The following is a 14,863-nucleotide window of genomic DNA, read 5'->3' as shown; positions in this document are numbered from 1 at the left end:
TTTTGATCTCTTCAGGAGTTCTAACAATAATCATAACAAATTTTGATCATGATATTTCTATAATTATAGATATATTCAAATTAAATTAATAAATATTTACATAAATATATTAAACAATTTCTCTTAAATTTCTATATACTTCTAACATTTTAAATCTTTAAAAGAGTTAGAATATAAATAATGATTCATATATATAAAATTGTAACAATAGTATAGACGCGTGTTAAATAGTTTTGGCTCAACTATTATTTCATACGACATTATTAGTATTTTCTTCTTTTCTAAATCATTCTCACGAAAATGGAAAAAAACATTCAACACTTCGTGGAAATCAGACTTTTGTAAACTGATTTCCACCGAAGCCAAAACTTGTTCTAGGCACTTATGGGGAGGGTTGTTCTATTTCAGTTATTTTTGTTTTAATTTGATTAAAAAAAAACCGAGTTGAGAGGAAAGGTATTTTCTGTTTACCGAAGGTGGGGTGGGGACTGTAAAACGTCGGTGGATTTTATCAGTTTGGAAATAGACAACGAGGGCGTGAGGGGGGCCAATCAAGCAAACAATGCTCAATTACCGTCACATTTGATGTTTAACTATTCATAAATTTTAATCATTCAAACTTGACCTAAATTTATAATGATAAAGTTTTTATTTTTATTTTTATGCATCAACAGAAGAGTTCTACTTGGGAATGAAAATTAGAAACGAAGTTGATTAGACGGTGAAAAATGAGAAAACCGATTTTGCTTTCTACTTCCATAATAAAATCCATAAATAATTTCATGCCAAGTAGTACATATATCGGGGTCTAATGAAATTAATGGTAAATAGATTTTTTTTTTTTAACAATTTGAACCAACCCAGGGGTTCCTCAAAAGTTCTTGAACAACCCCAGCGGCCAGCCTTCCTCAAACCAAAATCACCTCATACTAGTGGCGGGACTGGAAGTTGCAGTAGACAGAGTACTCATCATTTTCCTCCTTTCTTTCCTCTGTACAACCCGAAGATGTGGTGATGTGGGTTTTGTTGTTTCCTTGGAAGACCTAATGCAACGATAAAATAATAATTCATTCATTCATAATCCAATGGAAAACCGATTTTGCTTTCTACTTCCATAATAAAATCCATAAATAATTTCATGCCAAGTAGTACATATATCGGGGTCTAATGAAATTAATGGTAAATAGATTTTTTTTTTTTTTTACAATTTGAACCAACCCAGGGGTTCCTCAAAAGTTCTTGAACAACCCCAGCGGCCAGCCTTCCTCAAACCAAAATCACCTCATACTAGTGGCGGGACTGGAAGTTGCAGTAGACAGAGTACTCATCATTTTCCTCCTTTCTTTCCTCTGTACAACCCGAAGATGTGGTGATGTGGGTTTTGTTGTTTCCTTGGAAGACCTAATGCAACGATAAAATAATAATTCATTCATTCGTAATCCAATTGGGGGCATTGTGGCCAAAAAAAATAATGATTCACTACTTTCTCTTACTTTTGTGGGCAGAATGGATTGTCAAACTTTGGAACAGGCCTAGCATGGGGAACCATTGTCCTTCTCAATTGCTTCACTGCCTTCTCTTCCTCTATCTGTCGGTCAATACATCATATTTATATTTGTAATTCTCTTCACATGCTGGCCATAAACAAGTATAGGACACAGAATATTTATATTTATATTTATATTTGTAATTCTCATCACATACCATTCTAGCAGCTTCACTCTCCTCCCTGTATCTCTTGTACATCATTTCTTTCTCTTTGATCTGTGTAAAAAGAACACTCATTATTGAGAAGAATGTATATGGAACCGGAAATATCACAAGATAATGAAACTAGGATTTTACTTTTTGATCGAATTCTGCTCTTTCCACCGCCCTGTGATTAACATGGAGACTGAATTCTTGCACTTGAGTCAGGGGCTTGCGTAATTTCTCTGGAGCAGGAATTGGCTCCCTACATAGATGACAAGAAAAAGGATTTAATATATTTCTTTCAACCCTTTCCAAATAAAAATCACGAATATTGAATACACTTACTCTTTTAGAATTGGTTGGGCTTTGAAGATCCTCATCTGTGCCTCTTCTTTCTCCTTTCTCAGTCTTTCTTCCATCTCTCTTTGCATCTCCTCCTCATGCCGCACCAGACTCACCAATTGGAAGGGTTCTGGTTTTGTACAGTGCTTGGGTTCTGGTTTTGGAGGAACCTGCATAAGACTTATCACCATTAAACCAATATTCACTACAATCATGTGTTAGTACACATCAAAATGAAAGGGAAAAAAAAATTACCACAGGGTAGTCAGTGGTGTAAGGATATGGATTGGCCTTGGGAACCCTGGCTCTTTCCTCTTGAAACTGCTTCTCTATAATTTCCATCACAAACTTCCTTTCCTTCTCAACTCCTCTTTCCTGAAATAAGATCATTAGCTAAAATACCGAACTATATCTTTTCTGGTCTTTCACCAGTCGTGGACAACATGAGAAAATAAGTATACCTCTGTTTTCAGATGGAATGGATTGGGAATGGTGTTTCTTGGAATTGGATCATGGCTAGATTCTGATTTCAGAGAAAGCTGCAAAAGAAAACAAACATGTAGTGAGTATTTTGCTTTTATGTTCAGATCAATAGCAGAATAATGACTTGGTGAATTTGAATAACCTTGTCAAATAAATCAACAACGGATGCTGCTGGAGGTATCCTATCATTTGTTGCAAAATGGAATTCTTGAGGTATTGTCGCTTGTTTCTTTGCGTTATAGAAGATTCCCAATTCTCCTTTGCTCTCAAATATCTAAACAAGCCAAAAAACTTGAATCGGTTCTTTTCAACTATCAAGTAAACATGGTTGCTACATACCAAGCATAATTTAAATGATAAGAGTACCTTTTTGTTCAATGGCCTCGCCTTAAATTTTGGTGCTTTTTGAAGTACTTCCTCCTCAATTTCAACAGAACTTTTGACCTTTGAAGGCCGTGCCCTCAGTGATGTTTGAAGTGTAGGGGTTTTAGGTTCTGTGAGATGAGGTCTCCACTGATTATTCTGTTACAGCAAACAAGGAGAGAGACGATGAGCAAGCTGTTCAAGGTTCCAAAAGTATATCCTATGAATCAAAAATAGGATTCGGTTCTCCAACCTGACGAGAAACTTCTGTTGAAGCTATTGAAGATGTCTCTGCGTTCTTATTGGCTCTAGTCATTGTCTCTAAATGAAATTCCTGAAAATCGAGGAAAAATTTTTAGTCTGATTGCAAGGAATATCTTCCTTTTCATCTCCCACCGGTATCCCAAGGATAATTTACCTGAAATTCTGGAGGCTTTGGAGCACTTCTTGGTAATACAGGTATCGTTTGAGCTTCAAAAATCTGCTCCAGTGAAAGAAAACGGGATACAAATTCAATTAGAAACTTACTGGGGCGAAATAATCTTAAACAGTAAGAACAATGGAAGATCAGTTTGGTGCAAAAAACCAGATAAAAGCTGGGATTCATAGATGGTATAACTTATAAGCATTAGTAAGACACCTTCTTATTTAGTGGTCTAGCTTTGAATTTTGGAATTTTAGCCATCATTTCTTCCTCAAGCTCCGCGGTGCTCTTTACTTTAACAGAGCGCACTCTCTGAGCTGTTTCAAATGCAGGTTCTTTTGGCCTTGTCAATTTGAGCGTAGGCTTAATCTGCACAGGAGTAGCATGATCTTGATGAATTGGAAGCAATTTTGTGAAAGAACAAAGAACACAAGAAGTTATGTGATTCAATTATTTACATTTGAAGGAAAACTGTTAGGAAGTGATAAATCTCTGGTACTCGATTGGAATTTCTTCATCATTTCGGCCATTGAGACGAATGGTGCTGCTGGTTCTCGAACATAAACCTTCAAGGGAAACAAACTTTTAATATTGGTTCACAGTTCTTAGTGAAAATATGCAAGGAAGGATGCGCAGATTAACATCAATCAAACCTTTCTTTCCAATTTGTTAGAAGTTTTATCCGTAGAAGAGCACAAGTTGGAACTACCACTGATAAGACCGAGTTTCGACTTGTGGGGCAAGTGGTGGGATTTTACGTTTAGGATCTAGAGTATAGAGGGAAGCAACGAAGAGACAACGTCAGATATAAGTTACAAAAGAACAGTAGCTAAAAACTTAACATGCCAAAAGCAAGAGAACATAAGCACCTGTCTAGACCTCCCTCCATCTAGTTTCTGACGTTTAATGGCTTGGTTCTCTAGAGCCAAATTAGGAGTTCCAGCACTGCCTTTTTTCGGCTTCAACACTGATGATGGATTCCTTATCATACTAGCTATCTTTTTAGCTGTCTGGTGCTTCTTGTCACTCACCAGTTTTTTCTGAGAATTCATCAATGGTTTAGGAGTGCAAGCTTCGGTTTCTACTTGCACAGAAGATTCGGCTTTCTCCTTGTCACCAGTTACATTTGAACGTCCTTTTTCAGTCAGGACACTGAATATTTAACAGAAAGGAAGCAAATATACAAGGATAAGAACCAAAGTATTCATAATAGAACTCAGATACTATTTACAAAATTTTCAAAACCCAAAGAACAAACCTTTCTTTCTCTTGAGCACATAGAATCTCTACTTGCTCCTTACCTTTATGATTAGGACTCTGAAATACAGTTTAAAATCATGAGAAAACAGAAGAATTAATCAATAACAAGAACGGATGAAAATAAGTCCACTAATCACCTCATTGACAATTTGATTGTTTTCAACATTTGCCTCAGAGGGTTTGACTTCTTCTTTTACTTTATCCGGTACAAGCACAGTTTGAGGCTTGTCCTCTAAGCCATTAGGATTAGGAGCTGCTTCCTTTACTTTATCAGGCTCGGTTTGAGGCTTGTCTTCTGCGCCATTGGGATTAGGAACTGCTTCATCTGAAGCTTCCGAGGCCTGCAGCAAAATTATATTCATAATGACCAAATTCAAAATGAGAGAAATTGCTTTAGAAGATATTTAAAGAAATTCCCACCTTTTGAATTTGATCTTCTTCACTGAAATTGCAGAGACTCTCAACATGAACGGATCGATTATGGGCCTTAATTTTAACCATACAAGCTGCATTATGGGGAAAAACCAAAAAGAAATGAAATCTCCATAAGATAAAAGCAAAAGGTTGGCTTGATTACGGAAAATATGGGACCAAAATGTAACTTGATTTGATTTACAGTTCAAATGAGAATTAACCAATTCCATTATCCTAAATTCATTCCAATAATTTTGAGTAGAACAAAGGCAGTTTTAAGGATAATTAATGTATATTCCTTTTCCTATCAAATCTAAGTAAACAGAGACACAAAGGATTAGTGGATCAAACCTAGGAGTCTATTAACAATTAAAATCTATCTAGACAAAACTCCAAGAAAATTAAGAGCCATCTACCAAAATGAATCAGTTACAGAGAAAATAATGATTCAAAGAATACAATCTTTAAAGAGTGAGGATCAGTTGATTCACAAAATAAGAAAGAAACAGGAAGGAGAAAGAGAAAGAACATACGAGAAGGGGCGTAGCTTAAGGCGGTTTCAAACCAGAGCTCGGCTTCACGCGTTTCTTCTTCCGACTCTCCTTTGATGAAATCAAAGAAACGCGGCGCTGAGAACTCGTATATCTCGTCGATCATCCTTGCCGTTGCCTCACTCGAGTCATCCATCAGATGCAAAACAGAGAGATTCAATCTTCCAGGGTTTAAGGGGGTCGGGAGCGAGTTATTATCGGAAAGTCTCTAGATATTTCGCTTCCTTCTTAGATTCTTAGAAGATCCGCATTACTGGCAATAAGTGCGGATGATTGCAGATTGGAGTTAAACATGAGGAACTGCAACGGTCGATTTTTTGTTTTTTGTTTTTTTTTTTTTTAATTTGGGGAAGGTGTTGTAACGGTCAAATTTGTGTCAATTTGGTGAGTAAGAGATGAGGTGCCTTTCTAACGGCTATTTCCCACGCTCTCCTGAGTCCTGACCTGTATAAAGTGTGCCGTTTTGGTTCCGTAACAAAATTTACTTCATTTTGTCCCTACACTTGTACGAGGGTCAGTTAAAGTACATTGACTCCTTCAATCAAAATTTATAAATACTTAATCTAAATCCATTTAGTATTTTATATTTAATAATTATATATACTTTTATTAAAAATTTTAAATATATATTTAATATTTATATTATAGCGTTATATATTTACTTATTATATTATTAAAAATATAATATATATTTTGAAAAAATAATAAATTATAAAGTTTAAAAATGAGTTTCCATTGGGAAAAAAAATCAAAATGGGTCAAGTTAAGTTAAATTTGGGGTTTAAAAGTTAAAAGGTTAGTGTTTGTCCAAGTCCATTAAACCTTCCCAAAAATAAGTCTTAATTAATTTAGTGGAGGAAAGATTTTCTTTTGTTTAATTAACTAGTGTTTTAAGCCTTGCAATGGATTTTCTATTATACATATATTTTTTAATATATTTATATTATTATTTAACTTTTTTTTTGAATTACAATAATAGAGTAAAACCAGAACAACTAATGCAACTAACGTGATTCGAACTCAGATCACACCTGGGACGATGAATATCCTTGACCATTAGGTCATAAAATAGGGTTCTATTATTTAACTTTTTTAATTGAATTGATATCACTAATAACTCTATTGAAAAATTACCAAATTATCCAACTTTTAAAACAAATTTAGCTCTGCATATTTATAAAATTAGTCATTTTAATTCTAATTTGAAAAAATTCTATAAATTTAGTCCTTAACATTTAGAATAATTTGTCATTTTAGTTCTAATTCTAAAAGTTTAAAAAGGAAAAATATTTTAAAATTATTTTTTGATGAAATTTATAAAAATAATTTAAAAATCTAAAAATCATAAAGAAATTATAAATAAAAAACCAAAATATATGTATTATAAGGCTAAATTTGATGAATATACTATTTTTTTAATTAGGCCTTTAGGACGTTTTGGCCTAATTATAAAAATTAACATATTCTTCAAATTTGGTCGTATTATAAATAAAAAATATAAATATATATATATATGTCAAATGATTCAAAAAGAAATGAGCATGGAATAGATTGATTAGAGAGATGAAGTTTTACATCTCCATGGGACATAGAACTGACAAAGGTATGTCCCTTGATTCAGTTTAGCTTATATTATCAATTTTTGAACTAGATTTTCTAGGACTTTGGTCGTTAGACTACCTACGTTTGGAAGTTATTGATAACATGTCCAAGTCGGAAAGAAATAAGGTGAAGAAAAGCTTTTTAAGGTTTTTATTTCATGAAAGATTTCACATTGCATAGTTTTCTCTACTCGAAAATTAACTCTTTATATATTTTTAAGATAAGAAAAAATTCAAAACAATTTTTTAATAGTTCAAAAAATTGTTATTTTTTTAGAGGAATTTAATTAAATAATATGTTATTAATTTAAAATATGGCACTTAGTTGGATTTAAGCCAACTTGATTTTTTTACCTTACTCACGAAGGTGGCATTAGTTTAAAAGGAGCATAATTCGAATGGTGTTAAATACTCTTCTTATTTAGTGGGTTTTGGAGGTACATCAAGGAATATTTTAAAAAATAAAAATATTTTAAATATTTTTCCTCTCTTTTTTAAAGAAAAATAAATTTATAACTAAATTGACAAATTTTGTAAATGTTGAGGATTAAATTTATTGAACTTTTAGAATTTGAACTAAAATGAAAAACTTTTGTAAACATTAAGGGCTAAATTTGTTGAATATTTTAGATTTAGGATCAAATTAATAAAATGTGTAACCATTGGTGGCCTAAATTTGTTATTAGGTCAATAAAAAAAGACTCGTGTCAGCTTTTCGTTATTCTTCTAATGGTAACTAACAAAAGAGTGACTAAAGTATTTGATTTTGAAAAGTTGAGTGACTAAATAAATAATAATAATAATAATTGAGTGACCAAAATAGAACTAAAAGCGTAGTGGGGTAACTATTTTTTGTAGTTTACCTTAAAAAGTAACATGAGTAAAAAATTATCACAATAATCTAGAAATACATATTCAATTTAAAAAAAAATTAGTAACCAAATTAAGAGGTATTTTGACTTTAACATAGTAAAAATATTACCAATAAGTAATTAGGAGTGAAGGTGGACTTCTTCCCTATGCATTTGAACCAAGTTTGAGTCCTAAAGTTGTCATTGTTGGAAGGACTTTACCTAAATACCATCCTTGACTCAAATAGGATTCCTTTTAGATTGTAAAACGAATCAAGACACATTTCATTATAAAAAAAAACTTATTGGTTCGAGTTGAAGAATTTTTCTTTCTTGAACTCTAATTAAGTTAACGAGGATGGAAGATGAATGTTGAATGAAAAAGTCTATTTTGATGTGCCAGTCTTCAAGACCTAACAAGAACCTCTAGAGATCTCTAATTATCCTTCCAAACTTAAGAAAACTAGACAAGTTAAAAGTGTGCTTCAAGAATTGAAAAAAGTAAGTTAAAATACCTTACAAGAAACTATTCTTGAAGATAAAAAGAAAACTCCTTGGAGTAATTTTATTAATCAAAGAAATAAAAAGTAACTTAGAACCTAATGGTGGCTATGCCCTCTTTAACTAGGCACATCTAAAGCATGCAAATAGAAAATAAACTCAAGAAATCCTAAGTTAAATGAAAGTCCAAAAAAATTGTCTTGTACATGTACAAGAACTAATCTATAAGTATTAAAAAATTAGAAATAAATAAATCTATAAATATAAGACTCCAATAGGATGAAAGTACTAATTCAAAGTCCAAAACTCATAATACTCATTTTAATCATGTCCAAATTTTTTGTTTACGTACACTACAACAAAACAGGTTTTTAGCGGTGTTTTTTGTGGTGTTTGGATTAAAACGCCATTACAGATCGAGCATTAGCAGCGCTTTTTGAAAAACGCCGCTATAGATCGAGCATTGGAAGTGCTTTTTGAAAAACGCCACAAAAAAATTAAGCACAACGCCGTCGTTTTATGTTAACTCTTTTTGAAAAATACCGCTATAGATTGAGCATTAGCGGAACTTTTTTAAAAACACCGCTATAGGTCGACCATTAGCAGCGCCTTTTGAAAAACGCTGCAAAAATATTAAGCACAACGCCATCGATGAGCTTTAGTGGCATTAACGGCGCTTCTTGAAAAACGCAGCTATAAATTGAGTGTTAGCGGCACTTTTTGAAAAATACCACAAAAAATTCAGTAAGACGTTGTCGTTCTATGTTGAGCTTTAGTGGCATTAGCGACGCTTTTTGAAAAACGCCGCTATAGATCGAGCTTTAATGGCGCTTTATAAAAAATGCCCCAAAAAAATCTTATCTGTCTATTTATTATTTAACCGGTTTATTTATATTAATTAAAATATAATTTATTTTTGATTGAATACTTAAATTCTTCAAAAAAATAATGACACGTAGAAAAAATTTGAAAATAAAAACATAGAAAAATATTTGTTAAAAATGAAAAAAATTAAAATACTATTATTTAAAATAATTTTAAAGTTTTTTGGGTATATGACTAATTATTTTTTAATTTATATATTAAATAATTTCTTATATAATCGTAAAAGAGATAGTATTAATTTTAAAATATTGAATTAATTATAATTATAGTTTAGGGTTTAGAGTTTAGGGTTTAGTGTTTAAGTTTTAGGAGTTACTATTTTAAGGTTTATGAATTATGGGTTTAGGAATTATGATTTATGGTTTATGGTTTAAGGTTTAAGGGTTAACTGTTAAGGGTTAAGGGATTAGGGATTAGGGTTTATGTTTTATGGTTTAGTGTTTATGGGGATAGGGGTAAGAGTTTAAGGTTTATATTAATTAGTGTTTTTTAATTCATATATTAAATAATTTCTTATATAATTGTAAAAGAGATAATATTAATTTTAATATATTAAAATTATGATTATAGTTTAAATTATTTAAGAGATAATAGATAAACTTTATATATATTAAATGGTTTAAGATTTAAGGTTTACTTGAGATTTGTTAAATGATGAAATTTTATACAATCAATTAATACTTTTATATTTAAAAATATTTAATCTAAACCATTTCATATATAATTAAATATTAGATTTAAAAAAAACTACGTAGTTTTCATTAAAATGACCATAACTTGAGTTCCAAAACTTGAAATAAGATATTTCAAAGTGTGTTGCGAAGCTAATAGACATCTCTTCGATCTATAAGAGACATCTCAACCAAGAAATATCTGGATATTATCAAAAAATGTATCTCAAGTTGATTGGTCTTTCAAACTTGGAAAATATATGCTTTTTCTCGAAAAGATTTTTTCTCAAATCTTGTCTTTGGTCGAAGGTGAAGTAGTTTAATTGAGCACCTCTCAATGATCCACAAAATCATGAAATAAATAAACAATACTAAACAAATTCGAGTTATGATTAGTTAAAATAAAAGCATTCCTCTCCTTTTATATAAGTTTTCATTTCCTTTTTCATCTTGAGAATAATTCACAAATTTTATCTCATACGAATTTTCACAAACTAAAATTGAATCATCGATTAAACTTTTGTCATTCAAGGTCTTTCTTCTTTCAATCTTTTCAAAAAAAAAATCATCACTTCCCATGTCCCCTCACAAAAACTAAATGTTTAATTCATCACAATACAACATTTAGAAGGACATGATTATTCTAATTCCTCTAAACTAATTGACTCTAGTGAACTTTTCTCATTAACAACTTCTTATTGCTCACTAAGTTTATTATCACTATCATCACAACTCTAATTTAGTGCATAATCTCTGCCATCTATTTCAACATCAACTTTAGAAAAACATACAATGCTAGATCTAGAGTTAACAATAGGCACAAAATTTCACTTAAGTTCTTTGGATGGACATTTAATTGGACATTAAAAACTTTGGTGAACTTTGTTACCACACCACTAATATTTAATTTCTTGAATACTAGATGATTGTCAAAAATATGAACCTTGTTCGTAGCTCTTATAATGGTGAACCTTCAACACGAATTGCCTATGAATGGTTTCGATCATTTGATTAAGTCTAACTGTAACACCCCTATAACCCGTGTCCGTCACCGGGTGGGTTATGAAGAGTTACTGATCCAAAATTTAATATTTTAAAAACATACACAATAAAAATAAAATAAAAATATACATCGCCAAACTCAGTTAAAGATTGAAATTCAAACTTGTATCGACATTCAAAGGTAGCCATATTCACATGGCTTATATATAAGTACATCTCAAAATATCATTCGCTTAAGTCTATTCCATACATGCCATACTAGCTCCAAAATATAGTAGTACCCCAAAATGATAGATAGTGTGACGAGTAGCTGACGATTCCCTTTCCGAGCAGGTAACTGGAATCAACAATCTATAAAACAGAGAACGTAACAAAAGAAGTAAGCTTTCAAAGCTTAGTAAGTTTTAAGCATAAGCTTTCAAAGCTTAGTAAGTTTTAAGCATCACAAATAATTAAAACTTATCGAAAATCAAAACATTCATTTAAACAGACTTATTCTCAATTCAAATTGCTTCATGGCCGAATACACATAAACATAAACATAGATTCTCAGCACATATTTTTCTTTTACTAAAAGTTCATGCGATGCATTTAAATCAAGTAATCTCATATAATAACAACATTTGACCGAATAGGTCATTGTTTTACTTGTAGATATAACAATCATTCACACTTAAGTATCATTCTTTGATACTAATAATTCACAAAATCATTGATTGAATGTACATGAGTACATAAATAAATCTTAACATATAATTCATATAAAAATATACCATGATCGATTAAATCATTCTCATATTCGCAAATATAACCATCAATCATATTTATATATATTCTTCTTTGATGCTAATGATTCACTTCGAAATCAATTCACCGATGAGTAAGTAATACGTACCTGAACATATTAAATGTATAGTACTCACTCGACGATGGTTTACTACGAACATTCAATATCGTAATCTTACTTAACTTACTGGCATTAAGCCTGTCAAGTCTTAGGACTTGAAACCAATTACCAGCACAAGCCTGCGGGAATTTAAACCCGGTATAATACCAGCTCGAAGCCTGCGGAACTTTAGCCCAGACATATTTCCAGCACGTAGCCTGCGGACCTTAAGTCCGGATATAATTCCAGCACATAGCCTGCGGACCCTAAGTCCGGATATAATTCCAGCACATAGCCTGCGGACCCTAAGTCCGGATACACATCAAATATCATGCATATTTAATCATATATTAACACAACTTATTCAACATATCACATTTCACCATTCAAGCTTAACACATAGTGACCATTCGACTATAAGTCATATACATAAATTATTTATCACACCACTTAATTCAAGTAGAACTTAAAGGTCACAATTCATCTAATATACACATATCAAGGCATCATCAATTATATACTAAAGGTGACTACTCAAAACTTACCTCGAATATTTTCGAACAGTCTCGGATCGGCTATTCGACTACTTTCTCTTTTCCCTTGTCCAACCTTGGTTCTCTATGCTCTTGAGCTTAAATTCAACAATTTTAAACTAGTCATTGTTCGACTATTCAAGCATTACTTTCAGAATATAATATATATATACGACTTTCACACATATAGATCATAGTAAATTTATAAGAAAACATTAAGCAACTCGTTAACAAATTTTTATCAATATTTACCACATAATCACAAATTCACAATAAGCTGTCTTCCTGAGAAACAGTCACTAAATTATTTATAATTGGAGCTACAGAACTCCAAATCAATTTCCGTAAGTCCTTAATGACTCATATATCTTTTACACATAGAATTTTCAGAATTTTTAGCTTGGCCAATCAATATCAGATTTTTCTTAAAGTTTCCCCTGTTTCACTGTTTGACTAATCTGACCACTCTTCACTACGAATCAAATTTCTCATTGTACAGAATTCAAAATATGTCCTCATTTATTTCATTTGAAACTAGACTCATTAAGGAGTCTAAGAATATAAACTCCATTATATAACCATTTTTGTACAATTTATCATGATTTTATAAAAATAGAACAGGGGATCTAGAAGTCATTTTGACCTTGTCCTACATCACTTCAAATATCTCATTATTGGAAATTCTTTTGCTTTCACAGTTTCTTTTATAAGAAAATAGACTCATTAAGCTTTAATTACATAATTTATTCAGCTTCTAACTCAACTCCCACAATTTATGGTGATTTTCCAAAATCACGTTACTGTTGCTGTCCCAAGCAGATTTATTACCAATTCATTCTTTCACACATTCTTTGCATGCATGTTATTTAAATATGTATATCACCAATCAATTTCATCACATATCTATAATTTCACTTAAGCATAATCTCAATCCAAATATATCCATGTACTTAAGCTCAATAATTATAATATAACATCAAGTACTCATTTTGCTCATGTGGCCGATTATACTTGGTCATACATACACATAATCAAAAATAAATTCCAAAATTTTCACATCATTTATGTACTAAGCCGAATACACTTACCAAGTTCACATACATTCTTCAACAATTCCTTCTTTAAACAAACACATATTCGGCTAAAACAATGAAAATTTTAGCAGCTTTTAATTTGACACCTAATCAATTATAACACATTTAAGCATTCTTTTCATATTATCAACTCCAACCACCACTACAGGAAAATAGGGATTTAACGGCGTTTTTAGCGGCGTTTTATCAAAAAACGCCGCAAAAATTGTAAAACACATAGCAATAGCGGTGTTTTAACAAAAACGCCACTAAAACCAGAGCAATAGCGGAGTTTTAGTAAAAACGCCGCTAAAAACCAGAGCATTAGCGGCGCTTTTGGAAAAACGTCGCTAAAAACCAGAGCATTAGCGGCGCTTTTGGCAAAACGACGCTAAAAGTCATATAACCCCTAAACCTAAAAAAATCATAAACACTAATCTATAACCCCTAAAATAATAATTATTAAAATTTATGGTTATACAATATATTAAATATTTTATTATATAATCGTAAAAGAGATAGTATTGAATTTAAAATTTCGAATTAATTATCATTATAGTTTATGGTTTATGGTTTAAGATATATGGTTTGGGGTTTAAGGTTTATGAGTTAACTATGGTTTAAGATATATGGTTTAGGGTTTAGGGTTTATGAGTTAACTATGGTTTAAGATATATGGTTTAGGGTTTAAGGTTTAAGAGTTAACTAGTATTTGAAGGTTTATGATGAATTTGGGTTTAGGGATTATGATTTAGGGTTTAATGGTTAGGGTTAAAGTTTAAGGTGCAAGGGTTTGGGGTTAAGGGTTTAGAGTTTAGTGTTTATGGGACAGGGGTTAAGACGTTTATGGTTTAGATTAATTAGTATTTTTTAATTTATATATTAAACGATTTCTTATATAATTTTAAAAGAAATAATATTAATCTTAATATATTAAAATTATAATTATGGTTTAAATTATTTAAGAGATAATAGATAAACTTTATATATATATTATTAAATATTGACTATCATTAATTAATTATTATGGCTTCCAAATTATATCAAATAAAAATAAATATGAAAATTAAGAGATTAGTGGCGTTTTTTTAAAAACGCCACAAAAAACACTATTATAACAAATAAAAATAAATATGAAAATTGAGAGATTAGTGGCGTTTTTAAAAAAAAACGCCACAAAAAACACTTTATAACAAATAAAAATAAATATGAAAATTAAGAGATTAGTGGCGTTTTTTAAAAAATGCCACAAAAAACACTATTACAACAAATAAAAATAAATATGAAAATTGAGAGATTAGTGGCGTTTTTTTAAAAAACGCCACAAAAAA

At 31.1% G+C, this 14,863-nt stretch overlaps 1 protein-coding gene across 1 annotated transcript; it reads right to left on the bottom strand.

The window, feature by feature from the left end:
* Positions 1 to 729: 729 nt before the first annotated feature.
* On the bottom strand, positions 730 to 5,879 carry LOC107886788 (protein TPX2). Its single transcript, XM_016810851.2, has 20 exons — positions 5,512 to 5,879; positions 4,985 to 5,070; positions 4,702 to 4,905; positions 4,563 to 4,621; positions 4,174 to 4,456; positions 3,958 to 4,071; positions 3,763 to 3,870; positions 3,521 to 3,673; positions 3,299 to 3,361; positions 3,134 to 3,214; positions 2,884 to 3,039; positions 2,660 to 2,791; positions 2,496 to 2,573; positions 2,290 to 2,409; positions 2,038 to 2,204; positions 1,846 to 1,954; positions 1,705 to 1,764; positions 1,494 to 1,588; positions 1,282 to 1,401; positions 730 to 1,043 (listed from the first exon to the last, which is right to left on the bottom strand). The coding sequence occupies exons 1-20, from the start codon at positions 5,663 to 5,665 to the stop codon at positions 920 to 922; spliced, it is 2,466 nt and encodes an 821-aa protein (XP_016666340.1). The 5' UTR covers positions 5,666 to 5,879; the 3' UTR covers positions 730 to 919.
* Between the last annotated feature and the right edge of the window lie 8,984 nt (positions 5,880 to 14,863).

The sequence above is a fragment of the Gossypium hirsutum genome, chromosome A03 (genome assembly GCF_007990345.1).
Source record: "Gossypium hirsutum isolate 1008001.06 chromosome A03, Gossypium_hirsutum_v2.1, whole genome shotgun sequence".
Classification (NCBI taxonomy): domain Eukaryota; kingdom Viridiplantae; phylum Streptophyta; class Magnoliopsida; order Malvales; family Malvaceae; genus Gossypium; species Gossypium hirsutum.
Note: the sequence above shows the minus strand (reverse complement) of the source record. Positions and strands in the feature narration are given on the sequence as shown.

Bases quoted from the DNA above. Each gene is read 5' to 3' on its own strand.
- LOC107886788 (XM_016810851.2), bottom strand. From the start codon at position 5,665: ATGGATGACTCGAGTGAGGCAACGGCAAGGATGATCGACGAGATATAC. The intron at 4,622-4,701 runs GTGATTAGTGGA...ACTGTATTTCAG, and splicing joins ACAATCAAATTGTCAATGAG to AGTCCTAATCATAAAGGTAA. The intron at 1,402-1,493 runs GTAAGAGAAAGT...TCGTTGCATTAG, and splicing joins AATCCATTCTGCCCACAAAA to GTCTTCCAAGGAAACAACAA.